Source organism: Aythya fuligula, chromosome 17, assembly GCF_009819795.1.
Source record: "Aythya fuligula isolate bAytFul2 chromosome 17, bAytFul2.pri, whole genome shotgun sequence".
Lineage (NCBI taxonomy): Eukaryota > Metazoa > Chordata > Aves > Anseriformes > Anatidae > Aythya > Aythya fuligula.
The window spans coordinates 1064125-1087535 of NC_045575.1; the positions used below are offsets into that span (position 1 = coordinate 1064125).

At 58.3% G+C, this 23411-nt stretch overlaps 1 protein-coding gene across 1 annotated transcript in view; it reads right to left on the reverse strand.

Moving 5' to 3' along the window:
• Window positions 1-23411, reverse strand: part of MYO18B (myosin XVIIIB) — a 55601-nt gene that overhangs the window by 26397 nt on the left and 5793 nt on the right. The window contains exons 11-32 of the mRNA XM_032199046.1: window positions 23025-23169; window positions 16682-16852; window positions 15703-15793; window positions 13830-14022; window positions 12813-12893; window positions 12515-12662; window positions 12117-12276; window positions 11145-11328; window positions 10359-10524; window positions 9977-10086; window positions 8323-8388; window positions 6836-6964; window positions 6423-6566; window positions 5554-5643; window positions 3859-3978; window positions 3652-3760; window positions 3331-3455; window positions 2534-2688; window positions 2311-2434; window positions 1651-1851; window positions 1421-1531; window positions 337-441 (exon numbers count right to left, since the gene is read on the reverse strand). Of these exons, the coding sequence (XP_032054937.1) occupies window positions 337-441; window positions 1421-1531; window positions 1651-1851; window positions 2311-2434; window positions 2534-2688; window positions 3331-3455; window positions 3652-3760; window positions 3859-3978; window positions 5554-5643; window positions 6423-6566; window positions 6836-6964; window positions 8323-8388; window positions 9977-10086; window positions 10359-10524; window positions 11145-11328; window positions 12117-12276; window positions 12515-12662; window positions 12813-12893; window positions 13830-14022; window positions 15703-15793; window positions 16682-16852; window positions 23025-23169 (2928 nt within the window). The remainder of the gene's footprint in view (window positions 1-336; window positions 442-1420; window positions 1532-1650; window positions 1852-2310; window positions 2435-2533; window positions 2689-3330; window positions 3456-3651; window positions 3761-3858; window positions 3979-5553; window positions 5644-6422; window positions 6567-6835; window positions 6965-8322; window positions 8389-9976; window positions 10087-10358; window positions 10525-11144; window positions 11329-12116; window positions 12277-12514; window positions 12663-12812; window positions 12894-13829; window positions 14023-15702; window positions 15794-16681; window positions 16853-23024; window positions 23170-23411) is intronic.

The window sequence follows — 23411 nt, forward strand, 5'->3', positions numbered from 1 at the left end:
CACTGCCTGTCCCCAGACACTTCCAGCCCAGCTGCTCAGCGATGCCAGGCGATGCCCAAGCTGGTAAATGCTGTTCCATGGAGCCGCGCTCGGTCCCTTGCTTTCTAATTTATCGTGCAGCAGCTGTGTGCGCTTTTCCCATTACATTCACTTCAATCACTGCCACGGACACATTAGAGAGTGAAAAGGGATTTGTTCAACAAATGCGTCTGGGGCAGAATTCCTCTGCAAATAGCAGACTCTGATAAGCTGTTTTTCTGGGCAGATGGAGCTGCTCCAGCACTAGTTCTGCTTAGCTTGACTCTGGCGAAAGCAGCAGCCCGGCCTCGTCCTTACCTGCTCACACAGGGTGCCGACCAGCCCTTCCAGGTCCTGCTTCTCATGCAGCACCGTCTGCTTCTCCTCGTACTCCTGCTCCAACTGCATCTCCAGCTGGCGGAGCTGTGCGGGGAGAGGGCCCCAGGCCGGGTCAGAGCAGCGTGCAGAAAGGGAGCGGGAGCAGGGAACAGTGACTGCTCTCCAGGGAGTCTTGGCCATTTACTCGTTTGGAAAATAATAGTCAGGCCATGCAGGGGAAGGCAGAGGAAGGGTGAGTGACACCCTGTCAGCCACGAGCAGCCCCGAGGGCTCCCCCTCTCCCTTAACGATGCTGGCAATAACTTGCCCCCTGCACAGGGCGATTAAAAGTCCGAGGGGAAGGGCAGAGGTGACCCCGGAGAGGAGCCCTGTGCAATGCACAGCCTGGAGCTCCAGTGAAAGCTGAAGAGGGGCAGAGGTAAGCACAGGAACCACAGCGAGGGCAGTGCCCAGCAGACCAGGGGCAATCGCAGCCAGCCGCAGCCCCACGCAGCAGCACAGCCCCGCCAGGCTTCGGGGCTGGTGACACCTACGTGCTCACAGGAGCAGAGATCGCCTCATTTGCCTCCCGACTTGTTCTGCCCGCCTAAAATAGCACATGCAAAACCCCACGGACTGCTTCATTAAGCCTCAGCGACATTAATTTGCTATCGACAGCCAGGTACGCCCCAGGCCTAATGGGAACTGGCTGCTGCCACACAGCACGGCAGCCCCGAATCTGACACCCCGGGGATTTCAGAGAAATCAGAATGCATGTTTGCGAGCTGCCGAACTAGCAGCTTTCTCAGACCTTGTCAAAAGGCTATTTTCTGTTCATTATCACAGAACACAAAGCCCTGGCTGTCAGCAGGAGGTGCCCTTGGTGTGATGCTGGTGTTGCTCACAGGGAACGTGGTGCCTGCGTGCGCTGCGTCCCACGGGGCCCTGCTCCATCTGCAGCGTGGGGGATCCCGGCTGCCCCAGCCCCTGGTTCTGCATCCTGGGCTGGTGCCGGGCTGGGAAAGCAGCAATCACTGCTCACCTGGGAGGAGGGAGCCCCCTGAGCCCCCCAGCACCAACCTACCCTCCTTTGGCAGGACTGCCGCACGTCCTCCAGCTCCTCGTCCTTGTCCTCCAGCTCCTTCTGGTGGATCTGCTTCATCCGCTCTATCTCCAGTTCCAGCCGCTGGTGGAGCTGAAAGGCCCAAAGGCGAGCACGCCCGCGGTCGCACCCCACTCCGGAGCTCCAGCTCGACCCACCCGCGTGGGGAGAAACATCCCCGGCACATCGAGCCCGGATAGGGGCCGCGTTACCTGCTCCAGGTGATCGACGGCGGCCGTTTGCCGCTCCAGCTCCTTCTGCTGCTCGGCGGCGCTGGCCTCCAGGTCCCAGAGCTGCTGCCGGAGCGCGGGCACGGCACGGGCATCCGGGGCACCGGGGGCGCTGAGCTCCTGCAGCCTGGTGGCCAGCTGTGTCGCCCGCTGCTCCAGGCTGGCCCCCTCCGCCTGCTTCTGCTGCTCGGGGGCAGAGCGGGGGTCAGCACAGGGGGGCTCAGCACACAGGGTGGGGGCTCACACATGCACCACTCTCAAAACCCCGACCGTTTCCAGCTGTGGCATCAGGAACAGCCCGGCCAGCAGCGGGCAGCCCCGACCTCCCCAGCTCTCTGCGCAACCCCTTCCCTCTCCGTTTTGCTCCTGGTGTCGCTTTCCTCACCCCTGGGCTGCGACTTGTGCTGCCCGGGGTGGCCTCACAGCCCCCCAGCCCCATGGGATGGGGCTTGTGAGACATGACAGCCTCTCCTAGCAGAGGATAATGTTATTAAAGGCATCAGGTGCCTCCCATAGCTGTGCTAAAAGAGACCAGAGTCACGTTGCTGGCTTTGCCTCTGCTGTGATTGCAAAGAGGATGGCCTTGCTCTGCGAGCTGCTCCTGGACTGGGATGCGAAGCAAGTGGGCCATCCCCTGCTTACCTCCAGGCTCTGCTGGAGCTTGCCCATCTCCCACCTGAGGGAGGAGTTCTCCTGGGTCACCTTCTCCCGGAGGCTCCTCTCAAACGCCGACTCCCCCAGGGCCTGGGCCAGCTGCAGGTCGAACCTGGGCGCAGAAGCGCACATCACCTCTGCGTGGTGCCACGCCACCACCACCCCCCCTGGCCCTTCTGTGCTCCCCCCATCCCCTTCCCACCGGCCTTACTTCTTCTGCCTCTTCTCCAGCTCGTGGTTGCGGCTCTGCTGGCTCTCAGCGAGCGCCCGCGCGTCCTCCAGCTCGCAGGCCAGCCGCCTGCAGCGCCGCCGCAGCTGCTGCGCCGCCACCTGAGCCGCCTTGCACGCTGCCTGCGCCTCACCCAGCTGCGGGAGAGGTGCGTGAGTGGGTCCCGGGGCTGGCACCACGACCAGAGCTGGAGCTGGACCCCCCCACCCCAAGGCACCTCTTCCCCAGGCGGTTGTTTTGGGATGAAACGCTCCCGTGCAGAAGGGGAGCTTCCCCTAGGGGCTGGTGCGCAGGGCAGGGAGAGGCACAGAGCTCTCGCCAGCCAGGGAACGAGGTCATTAAGGAATGACTTTAAATAAGCAAAATCTTGCAGTAATGAAGCCTGTAATTCCAAACTAACTATCTGAAAGTAAATGGGATGTTTTGCTTTACCCGAGATCCTAAGGCTGGGCGGCTTCTCTCATTACTTTTTAATGTAGCATGAACAATTCTCATTTCTTTATCTTACCCCTATGGGATCCCAGCCACTGCCCAGGGAAGCACACTGCCTTTTTGTCTCCTCACCACAATGCTCAGGAATTGCCATCTCTTCACATTAACAGCTCTTTGTGCGACAGGTCATGCAAGCACAACCCCATCCCGTACCCAGGAGCTGCATCAGCATCAGGACCCATGGCTCAGCCCCCCAACACCCAGCCCAGCAGCAGCCCTGCTCCGAGGTATGACCCTGAGAGCCCCAAATTCCCCCAGAGAGCTGGGGCTGGCCAGGCAGCACTTGCCTTTTGCTCGAGCCCCGTCCGGGCGCTGAGCTCGGCGCCCAGCCGCTCCTCCAGCTGCGCCAGCCGCTTCTGGAGGAAGGCGATCTCGGTCTGCGCGCAGTCAAAGCGCACGTGCCATGCGTCCTCTGCAAACACAGCCCCGGGTGCCACTGCTCAGGGCCGAGCGTGGCTCCCATGGGGCACAGACAGGGCTCCATCCCATCCCATCCCATCCCATCCCATCCCATCCCATCCCATCCCATCCCCACTGGGGTGGCAGCGCTGTCCCCGTGGCCCTGGCTGCCCCCCTGAAGCATGCATGGCCCCAGAGGGACGCCCTACCTCCTTCAGAGCCACTGATCTTCATCTCACGCAACTGCACCAGCTGCTGGGCCTCCTCCAGCTGCTTCTGCACCGACTCCAGTTTCTTCTGCACTTGGTCGTGTTTGTTCTGGGGAAGCCCGGGGAAGGAGGGAGCAGCTCAACCCGCTCCTGGGGCACTTGAGCAGAGCAAGACTGTGCCGGGATCGTGGTGCTGGGGTCTCCTACCTGCAGCTCCTGCAGCTCCCGAGCACCCCGCAGCCTCTCTGCCCGCTCCCCGTCCAACACCTGGCAGGCAACATCGCCCTTGTGCCGCTCGTCCGACAGCTCCATGGTCAGGTCGATGATCTGGGGGGGGCAACACGGCTCTGGGCTGGGCAGCACCAGGCACACCGCCTGGGGGGCACCCGCTGCCCACTGACCCGGCATCCTGACAGCTCTCACTTGGCTGCTGCCTCTCCTTCAGGGAGATGGGAGATGGGGAGATGGGGTGCACCCTGTCCAGTGCCACCCGTGTGAACCCAGCCCTGCCGTCGGATGAGGAAAGGGCAACAGCCAACAAAGTGTGCTCAGCGCTGCCTGCACTGCGCTGCCTGCGTGGCTCACCAGATTTTTGCACTGTTCCAGCTGATTAACGTTAAATTTTGCTCAAAACAAAAAGCACACCAATAAAAGAGTGAATTATTAATCGGGAGGATGAGCTGCACTTTCTGCAAGCAGCCGTGAGCACGGCCTGCCCCGCTAGCCCAGCTCTGCACGTCCATCCCTGAGAGGGGCAGGGCAGGGGGAAACCCGCAGGCTTCAAATGCTCTTTTCCCCGCATCCAACAGCATTTTAAGGCATTTCACAATGCAGGCATGCTACACGAGCTCTCCAGAGGTCCCCCAAGTTTAATTTGGGTAAGTACACACAATAGGCTTGCTTTCCCTGGGGAGCTGGTGTTTTCTAGGTCTGCCACAAAGCGTTAGCCTCCCATGGCAGCCCCAGCCCCAGGGGTGCAATTGCATCTCTAACGCAGAGCAACAGAGAAATCATTGTTAGCCGCTCCCCCTTGAAGAAGAGGGCACTCGGTGAGGGCTGTTCCTGTTGCTGAGCAGAGCACTGCACCTCAACTCATAGAAACAAGTAAATCCAAAGGGGACCGATGCTGTTACACTGCAACGTAACCTGAGACACGCGGGATGTTTCTCCCGCGCACTTTCCCCTCGTTATCAGCATTCGTCCCATTGAACAGAGCCACTTCTGGTGGCTGCAGAGGTCACCAAGACTGCTGCCTGGAGAGCATAATGAGAACGTGATACATCTGGGCGTGATTTCCTATTCTAATTATAGCCTTTTGTCAGCAGAAGGGATGGCTTTTGCTCCTCAGGTTCCGATGCCTGCGGCTGTGCCAGGTGCCAAGGGTTCCCCCGGGACACGCTGGGATGGGGCTCGGGGTACAGCAGGGGGGTGGCAGCTCCTGATCCCCTCCTGCACTGCTCCCCCCTGCTGCAGCCCCACAGCCCTCGGCTGCAGAAGCATTAAAAAACAGCCCCTGAGCAACTTCTGCAGCCACGAGGAGCGAGGGATGCCACTGCGCCAGGAACAGCCACCCCGCCTCCACCAGGAGCTGCTGGCTTCACACATGGACAAACCAGCACCTTTCACACGTGTGGCTGGAAGAAATCCATGGCTGTGTAATGATTTTGTCAATTAGAAACAAGAAAGAGCTCTTCACGGAGCACTAAAGCGTGCCCAGAGCCACCATGGCACCAGCCGAATGCCGACAACCCGGTGCTGGGGAGCCCAGCCTGCGGCATTTCCCTGAGCTGTGCGGACAGCAGCAGCATTTGGCACCTGCATTGTTGGTTATATTCATCCTGCTAAGTCTGAACTCGCAATGCCAGAAAGCTGGGGTGCTGCAGAGGACCTTCTCAGCTCTACCTTGCTTTCCAGCTTCTCCGTGTTCTGCCTGAGCTCGCTGCAGGACTGCTCCGATTTCTCCAGCTTTCTTCTGAGCGCCGCCAGCTCCTCCTAGGTAAGATTGCAAGGAAACACACACTGAGAGCTCCAGCAGCCTCAGTTCAGTTATGAATGTCTTGTTTTCTGTTAAAAATAAGTGGGAGAGACATAGCTGCCTTATTAAGAAAATTTACCAGGCAGCTTTGAAGGCTGCACACTGCAAATCGCTGGGACTACAGCTCCTGACACGAATTTCGTTGGAGGGAATGTCAGCTTTGGTCTCCGTACAGAGCACATTTCATGAGAAAGGAGCCAGCCTCAAAAGCTTGGACAAGCATCCAAACGTCTGACTCTTGCTCATCAAGTGCTCCTGCAGCCCTGGCAGGCTATAAGAGGCAGCAACTGCCGAGGCACAGCGTTCGCTGCGGGTCCTTTTCAGGCAGCCCGGCCGTAACCGCTGGGATCGCCGCTCGTGGCAGCGCTGCCCTGCTTGGATGGCCGGGGCTGTGCAGAGATGTGATAAACCCGAGGTGAGCGGGCAGTGGGGCCTGGGGGCTACCAGGTGGGTTTGAACCTTCAGAAGATGCCCAGGGAGGTCTCCCAGCACCATTTCCATCCCAGGTGGAAGGCAGGCACAGCTCTGCTGCTAGCACAGAGCACAATCCCCTGCATCGAGCTTGGGTGCTCAGCTCATCCATCATCTCCAGGCGCTCAGCTCAGCGGACCCAGCCCCAGCAAGCTGTCCGAGATCATGAGGCAGAGCTCCTAGAGCATCCCACCCGACCCTGTCCCATCGCACCCATCCTGCCCCATCCCCTCCCTTCCATCCTGTCCCACCACGTGGTGCTTACCTCTTTTGCCCGGAGCTGCTGCTCCGCCAGGCTGACGCTGAGCAAGGGCCGCACGCGGCTCAGGAGCTGCCACCAGGGCCAGTGCCTGACGGCCTGGAAGAGCTGCAGGTTCTTGTGGATGCAGCGGGCAGCGAGGCGCTGGACCTGCGGGGGACACAGCCAGCAGTGACCCCCCCGAGCCACAGCAGGCACGGGGAAGGGCCAGGCTGGGACACAGGGATGAGGGGCTCGGATCCCTAAGGGACAGCATCAGGGCAGGGAACGGTATCAAAGGAGCAGCCTGCTGAGCTCCCAGGGCTGTGCCCAGCCCCACCGGGATGCCCTGGGCCGTGGCACAGCAGCACTGCACACAGGCAGCGGTCCGAGCCTGGGTTTTGGTGGGCACGGGGTGTGACAGCCCAGGGGATGGATACCTTCAGCCTCTTGAACTTCTGGCGGCTGAGGAAGCCCTTGCAGGCGGCCTGGAGGAGGATTATCTTCTGGGCTATCAGCTTATCGCGCTGCTTCTCCAGCCTGGGCATCACGCCCGCCTTCAGGAACACCTAACAGCAAGCAGAGGACTTTGTGCACCCAGCAGGGGCTCCGAGACCCCCGCCGGTTGCAGCGGAGCACAGGGCTGGGGGACCTGGCTGCCCAGCACCCTTCAGGACTGGCCCTTGCTCTCTCCGTCCCTGCCTCTTCTCTGCCCTGCTTTGACATCAGCATCCAGCACTGCAAGGTGCTGCAAGCCCCCGAAGCTTTTCCTCTGGGACACGGCACTTCTCCCACGTGCTGCGTGGGTGACATCGGTTCCTCTGCTGCGACGCCGTTCCCAACACGTGCACACGTGCACACAGATAACAGCAAAGGTGGCGGTGTACAACGGGAAAAACAAAACTAGCCACGTCATTTTCTTTATCTGAACTTGTTGGAAACTCAGCACAAACAACGCGGATTTGCTGATGCCACTGAATTTAGTCCGCTACAGATCTCCCAGAGCCTACGATGCTTCTCGGTCGTTGCCTGGCGAAGCTCTCGGGGTGTGTGAGCAGCCACTGCCAAACCCCGTGAGCCATTTGCATAACGCAGCTTCGATATAAAACGAACTGCATTTGGGAACCTGGTGGCACACCTAAAGAGCTGCATTTCAGAGACACCAAATTGAATCAAAGAACAATCCCAAGGAAGCTCACTTTCTTGAGATAATGCTATGATTGCTTCACCACCTATTTGATTGCCTCATTAATGTCTGTATTAACTTCACAAGCCAGTGAGTTTTAGAAGCTAGTACAAAATCAATGCTCAAAGTGATGGCAAAACCAACTCCTATATAACAGGATGTGACTGGAGCTGCTATCGTGCTATTGATTAAGTACAAGGGATTCATAGAAGAGATAATTGCAAACTGCACCATGTAGGATAAAAGCAAGTTATTTTGCTCCACAGAACCATTTCATGAATTCCTTCTTTATAGACTCCGAGAGCTGAAGGCAAGCATGCATACAAAATTAATTTTGCTCTGAGATTATCAATTTTAAGTTCAAACACCGTTGCTGTGACAACTCCTGCACCTGCAGCTGACCAGTTTTAACCCAAACCACCAAAGACCAGGAGCTTCCCAAGCCCCGTTTACCTCCATGAGACATCAGAGGTAGTTAGGTACGGAAATGCCAGGAGGGGCTGGGATTTGGGAACCAGGCACAGAATTTACCCAGGTAATTCCATCAAATTAGGAGTCTCCTGCTTCGTTTTTTGGCAGGGCTTTGTTTCCCAGCCCACAGGGGCTCGGAGGGAAGCTCTGCAGCACAGAAATGTTTTTTCTCCACCTCGGGAGGCTGCGGGCAGCCAGCAGTGCCTGCCCCAGGGCTGGCTGCACTGCACACCCTGACAGCAAGGGAGGAGGAGCGGGTGGCCACCGTACCTGGCTGCGTCCTATCGCCACGCTTTTCTTCTCCAGATCCAGCGCCTGGAAGAGCTCCTCTATGGCCTGTGGGGAAGGAACAGGTCATGGAGCTGCACACAAGCACCCCATCCTGCAGCAAGCTGCAGTCACCAGCCATGGGACAGGGCAAGTCTGTGGGGCCCAGAGCATCCACCCTCACCTCTTGCCGTGTTTAATAACAATATTGACCTTTTCCATCTGTCAGACTCGTCTTATTAAATCCTGAGATCTTTACTGAATTTGCACACGCTCTGTGGCCGTTTGCACAACGGAGCACGTGCCCATGTAGAATTCATCTCCTCTCAGCTCTGCCTGGCGCTGGGCACTCAGCTGCTCACCCAGAGGCTGTTACAGGGCAGGGTCAGTTCTCCCAAGACTTCGCTACAAGTTCATTATGGAACTCGTAAAGCTGGCAGATCTTCCCCTTCATTCCTGAGATACTTTGGCTTTCAGATTTCATGGGCAGCAAGGAGCCACCGCGAGCAGGTACATGTAGCCAGGTGATGCCCAGTCCCCGGGAACCTCATGTGCCCCAAGCTCCGCTGGGTCCCCAGGGATAATGCCCAGCTTGTCCTCAGCCATCCAGTTTTGGGGAACCAGGGTGAGGGATGGAGTGCAGCCACACGGGGCCACTGAAACGCACTCATCCTGCCCTCTGCACATGCCTCTAGTCCCACAGCTCGTGCCCTGCCCTGCAAAATAAGATCTACCAGGCACGCAGCCAGGGCAGGAGACGACCAAGGCACCCACCAGCCCTGAGCCAGCAGGATTTTCAAAGCCGTTTGCTCCTGGGTATTAAAAAGAAGCAATAATAGGCTTCATTTCCAGGCTGATTTCTCCAAGTCCTCTCCACGGTGCAATAACCCTGGCAAATGCAGCCCACGCTAGGAATGATTACTGCTGCTGCAGAAACCTGGCCCTGGGGGGGAGCAAGGCTGGGACCGAGAGCGGAGCGAGGCTCACAGCCCCTGCCTGCAGCCACACGAGGAAGGGTGCTGGGGAGCAGGGAGCTCTGCAGCCCCCTCACTGCCCCCTGCCCACAGAGCTCGGTCCTGGCCACAGGCAGCCCTGGCAGCCCCCAGGTGAATGCACAGGTTCTTTCCTCGTGTTCCTGGACCTTGAGACCATTTCTCAGCAGCATGGCAAAAGCTGGCAAGCTGCCCTGAGCCCTGCTGAAGGCGGCTTTGCTCCATCCCCAGCTCCTGGGGACAGTCTTATGGGTAAGAACCCCCTGGTGTGCTCTGCATGTGGCAGCTCCCCAGCAGCTCCAGGTGGGTGCCCCCACCCCAGCGGGTCCTGCAGTGCTGGCTGGGGACTAAAGGACCAGTACCCATGGCTGTGGGGAGAGCTGGAGCTCAGCAGACCTGTAGGCAGTGACCCTACAGCCCCAACAATAGCCCAAGGAACAATATCAGCCCCAAGGAGTGGCTGAGCCAGGCAGGGAACTGCGAAACAGCCCCTGCCCCAGGGCAGGGAGACACTGCCCTGACCCATCCTGCCTGGAGAGAGCTGCGAGCTCCAGGGATGGCTCCTGGGGGCAGACACAGCCCTGGCAGCACCGGGGAGAACTCGGAGAGCTCCGGCAGAGCCCAGGATGGGGCTCTCAGCCCCATGCCCCCAGCCCAGGACGCACCTTGCTCTCATCCGGCACCTCGTAGGCAGACGTGTGCTTCTTCATCACGGCCGGAGCCAGCACCTGGAAGCGCCGTCGGAACTGGGTGAGGAGCATGCGGTCCGCGTACCCTGGGGACAGGCAGACACCGCTGGGGGGGACGCACGAGCCAGGGGAGGTTTGTAGGGTTGGCGAGGGAATGGGCTGCAGGGGCTCTGCGGCACAGAAAATGGGGGGCTCCCAGTGGGGACCGGGACTGGGGGAGCTGCCCTGAGCACAGCAAAACCCTCACGGGGAGGGCAGGGTGGAGGCAGTGGGAAAAGTGCCACAGATGTGCTTAAGGGGGTACAAATATGGGATCTGATGGAGTGTCCCCCCCGCACGGAGCAGGACAGGGCCGTACCGGTGCGGCGGAGGCGCAGGGCATCCAGGAGCTGAGTACCCCCCAGCTGGGCTCGCAGGGACAGCATGTCCAGGGCCAACGGGTCCCCCCCGTCCGCTGCCGCTCCCGGGACAAGGCAGTGGATGAAGTGCAGCTGGGAGCGCCGCAGCAGGCTGGTGAGCGCGTCCTGGGAGACAAGCAGAGGTCAGTGGGGCTGGGGGGGGCACGGGGTGAAGGGGCAGCGTGTGTGTCAGTGGGTGATTGCTCCTGTGCACCCGCTGCAGGGTGTCCGGGCAGCTCAGGGAGTTATCTCAGTGCCAAAAGTTGTGTGCGTACTGGGGGCAGCAGCTCCAGGCACAGAGGCTGAGTGGGACCCTTCCTCCCCATGCCTCAAGTTTTCGGCTGACGGGCTACAAAAAGTTACTAAATGGCCTAATTGCTGCCAGGGTTGGGGTTTTCCAGGCAGAGCCAGGACACTCGAGAGAGTTTAGGCACCCAGTTATGGCTGAGATCAATGGGAGGCTGGTGTGTGACCAGCTCGTGGGGCCAGTCTGCCCGCCTGAGCCCTTAACAGGATTAAGCAGGGGCACAGCAAGGTGTGCCTGTAATCTGCTTTACAATTCGCTTCCCTCTCCGAGCAGCAGCGGTGCTGGGGGGCTCGCTGGCCACCTGAGACCAGAGCAGCATCCCTGGCCAAGAGCCCAGCAGGGCACGGAGCTCGTGGCACCCTTTTCCCTGTGTGTTTGGGTCTCAGTGCGGCAAAGCCCCCAGCCCACAAGCCCCGTGGTGCCCCCGTGCCCCACTCACCGCCTGCAGCTTGAGCTGGGCGCACACCGACCTCTTCCTCACGGCCGCCAAGCTGCTGGCGAAGGTCTTCCTGATGCAGGCGCTGCGCTGCAGGGCTGCCTGCGAGCATCCCTCCAGCCCCGCCACCGCACGGCAGCCCCGGGGCGCCCGGCGGCGCGGCAGGACCAGCTCCTGCACCGCGCTCCTGGGGGGCAAGAGAGGAGAGGAGGTGCTGGGGCTGCAGCAGGGCCATGCACGGGGCTCCTCTGCTGTCAATGTGCTCATGGGGGAGGCAGCACCCAGCAACCAAGTGGCGAATTTGGCATCGGTGCACCCGGCTGCAGAGGAAAGCCGGGCTGCGGGGACACCTCCCACCCCTCTGCTTCTCCCTGGCTCGAGCACCGAGCTGCTCACCGCTATCAAAACTTCCCTGAACTGAAGCCCAGAACAAAATGAGCTGGAAGGGTTTAAGCAGAAGGTAAAAATCATGGTGTGTGTGGAGACACCTGTAGCAGCCCAGTTACATTTCAGTCCCGGCGCAGCTTGCAGCCTTGCTCCATGCAGCAGGGGAAAGGAGAGTGGCTGCTGCACGGGAGGGAAGCTGTGCAGGGCTGGCAGTGCCTTGCTGCCCTGCTCCTGGGGTGCTGCAGAGCTGAGGACATCGTGGGGTCCCCAGGGCTGTGGGACAGCAGCACCCGATGTCCCCCCCAGCCTGCCTCCCCCATGGGCAGAGGGGAGCTCCGCTGAATGTGCCAGTGACATAGATTCAGGCAGTTTTGGTGGAAATCTTTTCACCACGGTGCTATTCGCAGCTCTGTTCAGCACCCACCCCAACCAAAACACGTACTTCTGGCTGCCAGTCACTGCACCCACCTCCTGCACCCTAACTGAACCCTCTGGGCTCCCTCAAAGCCGAGCTAAGCAGCCTTTTCCTGGGTTTCCCCTCGTCCCAGGCTGCTCCCACGAGGCTGCTGGCAGTGCCGTGGTACTTACAGCCTGGACTGCTGCAGCAGCTGGCTGGCGTTCTCTGCCGACAGGTTCAGCTTGGCTTTGCCCACCCAGCCCGCCAGGTCGTAGCGCACGGGGTCTGTGCCCAGCTGGTGGGGGATCTCAAAATGCAGCTCCTGCTCGCACCTGCGCACGCAGCCAGGCCCTGCGAGAGCAACAGCACCCCGAGGGGGTCACCAATGCCCCAAGGGGGTCACCAGCACCCCGAGGGGGTCACCGGCCAGTTCCCATGGGGCTGCCACCACCAGTGGGGATGCAAGACAGCGGGCACCAGCAGAGCATTTTGTCTCCCCCCGACCATTCTTTAATTCCCCAAACTAAATGGTGATGCTGGAAGGAAAGCAGCTGGGGGTAGGGGAGCATCTGGACTGCCCCCAACTTACCGTCCTGGTCAGGGCCCTTCGGGGCGAAGTAGGAGCAGAGGCGGTCGAAGGCAGCGCTGTCCCCAGAGCCCGGGACCAGCACCTCCTCGTCCAGGATCCACAGCAGCCCCCTGCGGTCAGCCCCCAGGCTGCCGGGCAGCACCTGCAGCTGCCAAAGGGTGGAGATGTCCCCAGGGCCACCGGGAATGGGGCAGGAGCCAGCCCCAGCCAGCACCTGCCCCGCTCCACACCGCTGCTGCCCGAAGCTGGGAAGTGCAGGCAGAGCAACTAATTGCACGGGGCCACGGGGAGAGGTTACCTGTGAGGAGTTCAGGTCGATGATGGACAGCGTGGCCAGCGGAGAGTGCTCTGGAAGATCAAAAGACACCTCAACATTTTCCTGGAAAACATCATTTAAAAGCTTGCTTGAGTCATGGTCTGGCGTCAGGATCCAGGAGCAGGCACATCTGCACAGCGGGGATGAAGACAGAGAGGAGCTGCCACCGAGGGCACCTCCGAGGCTCAGGACACCGTGCTGAAAGGGCTCCTGCAGCACTCGGGGAATGTCAGACATGTCACATCAATAATGGACATGATAATAATTGAGGACTTAACACGAAAGCACCAAGGAAAGGATCAATTATTTAATGTGCAGCTTGCAGGCCTTGCTTCCATTCATTTTCACTCCTGTGCGTGTCGGAGCTGTGTGAGCAACGTGCCACCAGGGCCCGGGCTCACAGCCACTGCCCCGGCCACAAAACCACCGTGTCCCCGTCCCAGCCAGCAGGCAGCACGAGGCGAGCCCGGCCTGCCGAGCCCTCCTCCATTTCATGCTCGGTTGGAAACCAGCAAAGGGCACAAATACGCTCGGTGCAAGTGAGGTGTGAATATTAAGTCACGGCAATTCGACCGTTCTTCCAGAGCTAGAGGTATTAAAGTAACTGCTGCAAAGCTGATAAGTTCATCTTTGCCAGTAGATTTTTCAGCCCCGTATTTCTGCAATAATTTATCATTTTCCTTTCTATTCTCTATTATTCAGCACCTGAGGTAATTTAGGAAAAACCCAGCTGTGTCATCAGAAGGCAGAGCCTCCTGAGTGGGAAGAAGCATGCCCAGGGGGACACCCGGCCCCACCTGGCATTTCCCTCGTGTCACAAACATCCAAGGGGACCTGTGACAGGGACAGCGGGGGGACAAGAGGCTTCATGCCACCACTCCACATGGAGCACTCCGGCCATCACAGCTCCTGGGCACTCACTGTCTCACCACGTTGGGGCGCAGGGAGCCGTGCCCAGGGGCTGGGAGGCAGCTCCACGGCCGCAGCCCTCGCGCTCACCTCCTTGTACCTCTCCATTTCCGACACGAAGGTTTTCTCGTAGAAGAGGGCCTGCAGCCGCTCGTGCACGTAGTTGTGGCAGAGCTCCTCAAAAGTGGCCGCGCGCTCCCCGCCGTGGTGCCGCGGGTTGTGGAAGCCGGGGGTGTCCACCACCGCGATGGAGCCCATGGAGAGGTGCTGGGACGAGAAGGACCTGGGGGAGGTCACGCACAGCACGGGGCTTTACCCAGGGGCACGCCGTGCTGTGCCCAGGGGTGACACAGCTTTTCCCCCAGCTGTGCACATCCCTTCGTTAGCATCATCCCATGTGGCAGTGATGGTCCCAGTGCTGATTTCCCCTGCCCGTGCCTCCAGCCAGGAGCACCAACAGCCTTCATCTCCTTGTCCTGTTCAGTCCAAGTTTCACCCACCTCCTCCTTCATCTACTGCAGCTGAGTGACTTCTGCCAGCCTAGGTGGAGATGCTGCCCTTCCCTCACCGCTCCCCACCCTGACACTCTGGTTGTTTAAAGCACTGAATCCTAACCCAAATACACAAAGTTTGGTGGAGAAGTGGCTAAGCTGACACCCACACTGAGGAGCTTCCAAACTCCTGAGCTCTGCTGCAGGAGGAGACCATCGCTCCTGAGGGAATCCCTGACTGGAACTGATCTGAGAAGCAACATCCAGAGGGTTCCTTGGAGAAACAGAGATGTTTACTTCTCCGAATGTCGCTTGCAGCCATTTCCAGTATTTCAGATAAGGACATCAGGGGAGCATGACACTGAGAAGTCTCTGGGATTGTTTTTAAGGCACATTATGCTTTGGTGCTCTCAGTGCTTTGCTCGCTGCCATGCTGCCTGTCCCCAGCCCCTTTGCCAGGCAGCCTGCTCTGATTAAAGAAAATTAGAGGAGCTGCATTGCTCCTCGATAGCACAGGGTGCTGAGGGTGCAGCACCCGATGAAAACACAGGTTGGATGACAAAACCCAGGTGTATTTACAAGGCAATGCTCACAGAACTGCACAGCAGCACCAGCACATGCTCTGCATGGCTGCAGGAGCTGGAAGGGCTCGGGCTCACCCCCAGCTTGTGCAGTAAAGGCACATCCCCATGACTGCACCGCAACCTGGCACTGCTCTTGGATCACCGCGGCAATGGTTTAACAGGGCCTGATGGGCTGCTATGGGAAAGGGAATAGGGGACGCGGGACACATCCTGATTTAACGCTGTTTTTCAAGAGAACCTTCTGCAAGGTCTTAGAGTACCATCAGCAATTTCCCTTCGGAATGTGGTTGCTAGGAATTAGAATAAAAATATTCGACTGCAGGTAAAAATAACCCTGCTGCAACAATATGGAGTATTTTCAAACACCAGCTTTTTGTGGATGCTGACTTCAACAATTTGAGTTGAACACTGGAACCGAGGAAACTGAATGCTCTGGGGGTCTGATCCCTACCCCAGTGTAAACTATTGAAATTATCTCAGGAGATCCTTTCAGATTTACACTGGCACATGGAGGATGTCCTTCCCACCCTGGCTCTCAGATGGAAATGGGCAGAGGAAGGGTGCTGGGGACAGGCAGGTGACTGGTGCCTGCCTGGCTCCCACAGCAGCTGGCAGTGGGATGGGAGCACAGAGCACAGCCTCCCCCGGTGCCTCGGCAGCTGCCCTGGTGCCAGCCCCTCTCGTTCCTGACATTTCGGTCCTTGCTTGCCATCAAGCTTCCAGCAAGAAGCAATTCCCTCCCCACACTGCCGTGGCTCTATGCAGGATGCCCTGGCTGTCTCACTGCTCCACACCACCCGGTAACCTCAGCTCCTGCCTGCAAAGCCACATCTGCCATGGATAAGTGGGCAGCAGCTCCTCAGTGCCTGGGGCTCGGCACCTCTGTACCTGTTGATGAGGGAGACAAGCGCAGCAAAGAGCTCCTCGTAGAGACCCGCAGCCATCCCCTCCACGCACTCCACGCCCGTCATCTTCGGCCCTGCCAGAGGAGCAAAGACACAACGTTTATTGCCGCCTGGTTGCCCCGTGAAGCAGAGCTGGCAGCAGGCGTTCCCCTTGCTGGCAGGGTCAGGCAACCTGCCCTGCTCCCAGCTTCTGCCTGCCAGACACGGCACCGCTCCGCTCACACGGGCTGTGCGCATCCACCTGCACACCCCCAGCACCCCGTGCCTGCTGCGTGTGCAGGAGGTGGAAGCATTGCAAGCACTCGTTTTTATCATGGTAACTTGCAGAGCCCTGGCTGTAAGAGGGCTGCTGAGGATGCGCCAGGCATGGCAGCATGACCTTAAAGCCAGGCTGTATCTCATCCCCTCCCCGTGCAGGCTGGATCTGCCCCCATGAATCAGACCGTACGTGAACGTGAAGTTTATGGTGGCTCAGCAGCAATTTGTCAGGCACTAGCACGGCACACACACCGCTGGAGCTGCTCACAGTGTGGGCACACACAGCGCGGTGCCGGTGCTGTGTCCTCAGCAGGCAGGGGGGGAAGCCCACCCTGCTCCCCCTGGGCATTTTTTTCCTTTTTTCCCTTCTCATTTCTAGGGAGAGGTCCCACAGCATTTATCCCCGTCACTTATCTTCCAGTGGCATTACTGAATTCCCTGACCTTCAGGAGTCCTTACCAAGCGACACGTGGGGTCAGCTCTAGAGCTGAGGACAGTGACATGGCAAGGCAGGGTTAATAATTTGATTAATATGAATGCATTTACATGGACCTCACTGCCTGAAAGGAAAAGGCACACTGCCTGTCCCCACAGCAGAGGCAGGAGCAGTGCAGAGCACAGAATTTCCATAGATAAATAGAAATACCCCGTATGGAAGTAGGAATTCCGTAAGTAAAGGGAAAAAGAACATAGCACTGGGGCACCTGAGGGGCTGTCCTCCTCCGGGGGCAGCCGGCCGCCCCGTGCCGTGGCCTGGGCGATGATCTGCTTGAGGTGGTGCTTGAAGACGGCGGTGGTGAGCTCCTCCAGCTCGCAGCCCAGCACGTCGGCCGCGCGGTTCGCCCACTCGAACTTCATGAACTGCTTGCGGCCGACTGGCAGGAGGAGAAATGAGGAGGAACAAGGTAAATTAGAACCTGCTGAATTAGAGGAGCCTGCTAAATTAGAGGCACTGCTCCCGGTGTCCCAGCAGCTCCCAGCACTCAGCACCCAGCAGTGAGCACAGCTCCAGCCCCCAACACCAACCCACGCTGCTGGCAGCAACCTGCATGGAAACTCAGGGGACTGCCAGCGTGCTCCTTGAGGCTTACAGCTGGTTTACCAGCTCTCGGTTACTGCAGCACACCTTCAGTAAGTCAGCGACCACGTACTTCACTAATTCCTTTTACTGTTGTGCTACTCAGCTTCGCGCCGTTCGTTACAGCCTGCTCTTCTAATTTCCCACAGTGGATGGGGGTGCCCTCCGTTACCCCCTGCACGTTTGCTAACCACAGCTGCGGTGATGTGCCCAGCTTTGCAAGATGCTCAGCATGTCAGCAGAAGGCTGGGTGACTCGAGAAAGGTTGACAGATTTGGCCCCTGGGTAATCATGCAGATAGGAGGACTCGTTTTTTGCTCGGAGGATAGCTGACAACTCGGGGGGTCTCAGAGCAATGCCTTTGGGTCTGGCTGCCCCGCGCAGGGCTCCCCACGTGCTGCTGCCCCCGTGGTGCTCAGTGCACCACATTCAAGCAGTGCCAGAGTCCTGCAGAGATGTCCAGAGGCAGCCCAGGGGGGCTGGGAGCAGGCTGAGCCTGCTGCTGCCAGCCAGGCATCGGTAGCACTGCCTGTGCACAATAAGAGCTTCAGCAGGCCAGCCTGGCAGATGTGGTTATGGAAGCTGATGGGATTACGAGCCAATCCCTCAAAATCCAGGATCACCTTACTGAGCCCCGGCGATGTTTGCTGTCCCTGTAACCCCGAGAGCAGCACAGCTCGCAGCATCCCCCGCAAGCAGAGCTGGTGTACGCTGGCAGAGGAAATTATTTATATCCAGCAATAGTGGCTCCAGCTTAATGATTAAAATCAATAGGGAAACAAGCTGCGGGATAAATCCTTTTACAAATCTAGGAATGAGAGATGCTGCAGCAGCAGCCAGCTGGCACGGCAGCACAGTGGGAATGAGCAGAAATGGAACAAAGTCATCCAGAGACCTCTGAGTGGTGTCTTTGGGCAGAGGCAGTGAGGAGCCAGCCCTGGGGCTTGCAGCCCCTCCCTGGGCACAGCTACCAGCAGCAAAGGCTCTGCTGGTGAGGAGATGTGAGATGCTCCTCGGGCAGCAGCCCCTGGGGTCAGCCCTGACACTGGTGGCTCGGCTCTGCCCCACGCAGCAGCCCCCAGTGCCACGAGAGGCCCGCAGAGTCTCCCAGCCCATAAAATATGAATAGCAGCAGCCCTCCTGCTCCTGATGTGACCGCTGTAAAACACGCCAGCTTTAACACCTGACAGGTAATTACTCCGGCCCATTTAATATTTAAAAGGAGCAGCAGGGCCGTGCAGGGCGAGCACCAGCTCCTTCCAGCTCTCAGAGGCACCAGATTCATCTCCCTCAGGGCAAGAGCAGCAAAGGAGGCGATGGCAATGAGCCCACCCTGATGCTCAGGGAGTCCTTGGGAGCTGGGCACCCTGCTAAGAGAAATAGGGCTGGAGCCCTCCCAAAATCACCCCGGGCACATCCCGCAGCTGCCAGCACTGCCCCTGCAGCAGGCAGAGCCCAGCAGCCCCGCTCAGCCGCCTCCCCTGCTCTGGGCACAAGTTGCCAGCCCGGCCCTTCTCTTCCACTTATTTTGTCATGAAAACATTTGCGCTGCTAATGGGACAAATAAAAAAGCCTGCTTGTTCCTCTTTATTACCCTGGGTGGGGAAGCAGGCAGAGAGGAGGCTCCTCCTGGCTTGAATGGCTAATTTATTTGTCCTGCACTAAATCCTGCAGTCTATTCTCCATTGACCCATTGCCTGATGTATGACATATTAAAGCCTATATATAACAAAGGGAAGAGCTGTGTAATAGCATGATTAAAGAAATCTGCCATTCTGGCTGCATTTCCCCGACTGTTTGTAATAAAGATGTCAGGGCTCTGAACAGATAGCGCCATAACTCGCCGCGCGCAGACACAGCCCGCCCGGGGCGGGAGCCGCCTGAGGATGCCACGGCCCCACAAAGGAGAGGCAATGTCAGGGTATGGCCCTGGGCTGGATCCGCTCATGGCACCGTCCTGCCTGCCACAAAACATCTGGCAAAGCAGGGACCTGCTGCTGGTGATGCCCATGGCCTCGCTGCTGGCACAGGAGGGTTCATGGCACGTCCGTCCCGGCACAGGCTGCGAGGTCCCGGCTCCGCTCTGGAGGTCAGAGGAGCCTGAAAACATCCCCCTGCACTCTGCAGGGCATGGTCACTGAGCCAAGATGCAGACCCTAGAGACTGTTATCCTGTTTGAGGCCTTTCCCATGAAGGCTGGTGGCTCAGTCAAAACAGAATCATTGCTCCAGAGGGTCACAGCTTATTAAATGCACAGAGCCACCAGCCTGCTGGGAACACAACGTGCCAAACCAGCACTGCTTCCCCCTGCAGCAGGAAAACCCAGGTGCTGCAGAGCAAAAGGCTCTAACAGAGAGAGAGAAAAATTGGCAGCATGCAGAGGCCAGCCCTCATGCAATCTTTTCCAAGAATCGTTTTGATGAACGAGGCAAGGCAGCAGAGGAGCGCTCCCCTGCACGCTTCGCTCAGGCAGCACGGAGCCGTGGCAGAGCGAACCCAAACGCTGCCCCTCAGCCTCAGCCCCGGGCTGTGCACGGGGCAAGGACACGAACAGCCGAGGGAGAGGGAATTCACCCCCGAGCTGCAGTCTGCAGGTGCAGCGTAGGTTTTATGAGGGATTAATGAGGAGCACATGCTCTGCCTGACGCACCCCTGGGTATGGAAAAGCGCTTCTCGCGTGCCGCAGGAGGCTCACATCCCTCCATTCCTGGCACACTGCTGGGAAAGCCACGCTGGCACTGCCACTGGTTCTGCTGCATGCCCCAAGCACAGGCACACAGGGGTACGCTCCTCTGGCTCAGCCAGCACCACTCTGCCCAAACAGCAGCATCTAATGGAAGCAACAGCTGAAAAGTGGCTGTAGAAGAGCCCGAGCTCTCCTCTTTGCCCCTGACACCAACACGGCCCTTGCAGCCTGGTCAGGGGAACACGCGAGCAGCTCCATGAACCCAAACAACGCGTGCTCAGCTTCCCTTGCAAACCTGCGCCCTCCACGTCCTGTGCACCTACAGAAATCCAGGGGAAAGGGCTGCAACAGACCTCGGACCAAACGGCGAGGACTTGCCCACAGGTGTGTGAGGGCTCTGTGAGGAGGCGCAGCACGCCGGCAGCCCCGTGGCATGGATTTATGCTGGAGGCCGCCCGTCAGCCTCGTGCTGGCAGCGCTGCAGCTCCATCACCTGCTGCGCCAGAGCTGCCAGCTCATTTTTCCCTCGGCAGCAGTGGGAAATCCACCCCAGGACAGGTATATTTGTCATAGAAGGGAAGCTCTGACTCAGTGCTAATTACGGGTGTGCTGCTCCCTCATCCTTTTAGCAACAGGCAGTAATGAAAAATTAGGATAAATCTGGGCGTCGAGCTCGGCTGGCATTAAGAACAATGCCATTTCCACATCAATTCGGGAAAGGTCACTACGTCTCAGGGGCTGTAAAACAGCAGCGATAATGCAGGTCAAGGTTTTTTTCACAGCTCTGGCAAGAAGGCAGAAGGTCGCTGCCGTCCGCACTCACAGGAGGCACACGGTGAATGCCCACGGCTCCTGCCTGCTGCCCTCCCCCTGCGTTTGGTGGATATCCCCGTTATTTCACATGGCTCAACAGCTCCCGGTCCTCCTGGAAACTCTCAGGCAGATGGCCCTGGGTGGGCTTGTGCCCCCTGCACCCCCACAAGCAACCGCAGCCCTGGGACGCAGATGCGACGCTCGGCACTGCTGAGGCACAGCTCACCCTGCTCCTCCTCCCCAGCACCACCCGAAGCAATCCAAGGCTCTGTGAGCCACCACAGCAAGGAAAACCTGACCCGCACCGACTGCCTGGGCTCCCGGCCACCGCGTGCACCCGCCGGCTGCTCCAGGAGGGCTTTGGGAACTTGCAGCCACCGGGAACACCCTCGGCTCTATGAAAGCCTCGCGGTGGGAAGCCTGCACAAAGCACAGAGCTGTGATGCTTTATTTCTGTAGCAGTCAGCAAAACAGGCAGCTTGAGAGGGAGCTGAATGCTGACCCCCAGCTGCGCCTGAAACCTCCTTCCCGGTTAAAGAGCTAATGAATAAATGAAAATATGTAATATTCTGCAGCACACAAAGGGGACTGAAAGCACTCCGGTGAATTGGTACCTAAGGTGCCCCGCTGGCCTCTGGATGTCAGGCTGGTTTCTCACAAAAAGAGCTGCTTTAACGTGTTTCAAAAGCAAGGGGCAATGCTGACACCGGGACAGAGCGAGCTTTTGAAATTCAACCTTTTCTTCCCAGTGTTTTTCTAGCTGCAAATGTATTTTCTCCTCTCAGCCAGGGAGAGATGATGCTTTCCCCTCCTGTTTCATTCCTGGACAAACAGAGCTTGTGACAAGGCGATAGCAATCAGCAGAAAAGGAAAAAAAGCACCTCTAAGGTGTGCTCGGGGCTCCACGGCCACGGCGTGCCGGGGGCTGCTGCCGTGGGGTGGGGGTGGCTGCAGCGCCTGCCCACGCTCCCCAACACGAGCAAAGAGACGAGGCGTCCTTTGGTGAGATCTCGGGGAGAGGATTCTGAATATATAACTTCAAAGCGCATAAAAGGGGAAGGGAAGAGATGGCTATCAGGAGACAGGTTTAACCACATTAAAAGAGTCATTGCCCCCACTGAGACTTTTGCTCCATCCGGCTTTGATCCATTTTTTATCCATATTTCCTTTCATTTCTCCCCTTTTGTTGACACACGATGGGGGAATCAATACCAGAGCGAGTGATGCTGAGACATGCTCTGGTTGTTAATCCTCCACCCAAGCCAGCTCCGGAGCCCCAAGCCCTGCCCGGGCCCATTAAAAAACATTCCCAGCCCTGCCGAAATAATTGCTGCAAGGCTTTGGGACACAGCACTCAATTGACCCTCGACTTTCAGGATGCTTGGGACAGAAAGACCCCACTGAACCCATGTTGGAGTAAACCCGCTCAGGTAATTATGAGAGCAGGTTTAAAAGCCTTGCCCATCATTAAGGAAGGGGGTCACCCCCCCACCACGGCCACACAGCGCCCGGCACTGAGGGGACCCGCGGGCACAGCAAAGCCCCCTGCCAGCTCAGGGGGATTTCAAAAAGAGACACGGCTCCAAAATCTGCTCTCCTGAAAACTCTCGAGGCAGAAGGATTCCATTTTTTACTAAAAGCCTCATCGCAACACTCCAGCCTGAGACAGCAGGGTCATTTTTAAACAGCTGGAAAAGTGTCAGGGGAGCTGGGGAAAGAAAATGCCAGAGAGGAGAAAGAGAGAACACACTTTAAGTGACGACAGTATTCATCCTTTTAAAATAATTAATAAATGATTAATGGCATAAATTACCATAAGATGTGTTATGACATGTTGCGGAGACATTTATAAATGTCTACGGCTGAGTTTATAGCAGCCTTTATGCAGCCCTCATAAATTGAAGTGTGTAAATCAATGTGGCTGTCTCTAAAACGGGTTAGAGCACATCTTAAAATAATTTATAAGGGATAAGGCAATTTCTATATGCCTGTATTAATAAAGTCTTTATAAATACAATCTTCATCCAGAATCATCCTAATATAATTCGGTTACTGCATTAGACACTCAGGAGATGATGACATTACGGCTACCTGAAGCTGCCCCTTTGCCGTGCCCCTGGGGACGCGGTGGGCCGGTGGCACAAACCAGAGGCACTCCCCAAGGAGCCACCAACCCCGGACCTCCCCGGAGAGCTGGCAGGAGGTGAAGCCTCACAGACCCCATCCTGCCTGCAGGCAGCCACAGGACAGACCCTGCTCCTGCCCCCCGGAGCAGCACACAGCATCACCCAGCCCAAAACGTGCGAGTAAATCTCTTGTGCAGCAGCCCCGCTGCAGGCATCACACCTCAACACCTCCAGGGTGCAACGCGCCAGCAAGACCCCGCCACACCGGGACCTGCTCCATCTCCCACCCCTGATCCCAGGCCCCAATGAGGGGTGCAGGGAAATGAGGCACGAGCCCCCCTCACCTTTGCAGGCCCCAGCGGCTCCCAGGTGGTAGATGCCGGCCAGCACGCGCCACACGGCCGCCTGCTCCTCCGCCGTGATGCCCAGCGTGCCCATGGCAGCCTGCAGCTGGGCAAACGCTGCCGAGGCTCTCTGCTTCTCCTCGGGCTGTGGGAGGAAGGGAACAGGAGGGGGAGCATCACCGGGAGCACCACGGGGTGGCACGGGGACGGGGATCCCTGCTCGGCACCATCAGGGGCTTGTTTGGGTGGGATTATGGAAAAAGAGCACCTGGGCACCCCAGCCAGGCAGAGGAGCTCCCTGCGTCCTGGCTAATATGATTTTTTCATTTTTTATTTCTTGCAGGTGCAGCCCCTCAGCAAGACTAGGCTTTTTCCCCCTAAGCTGAG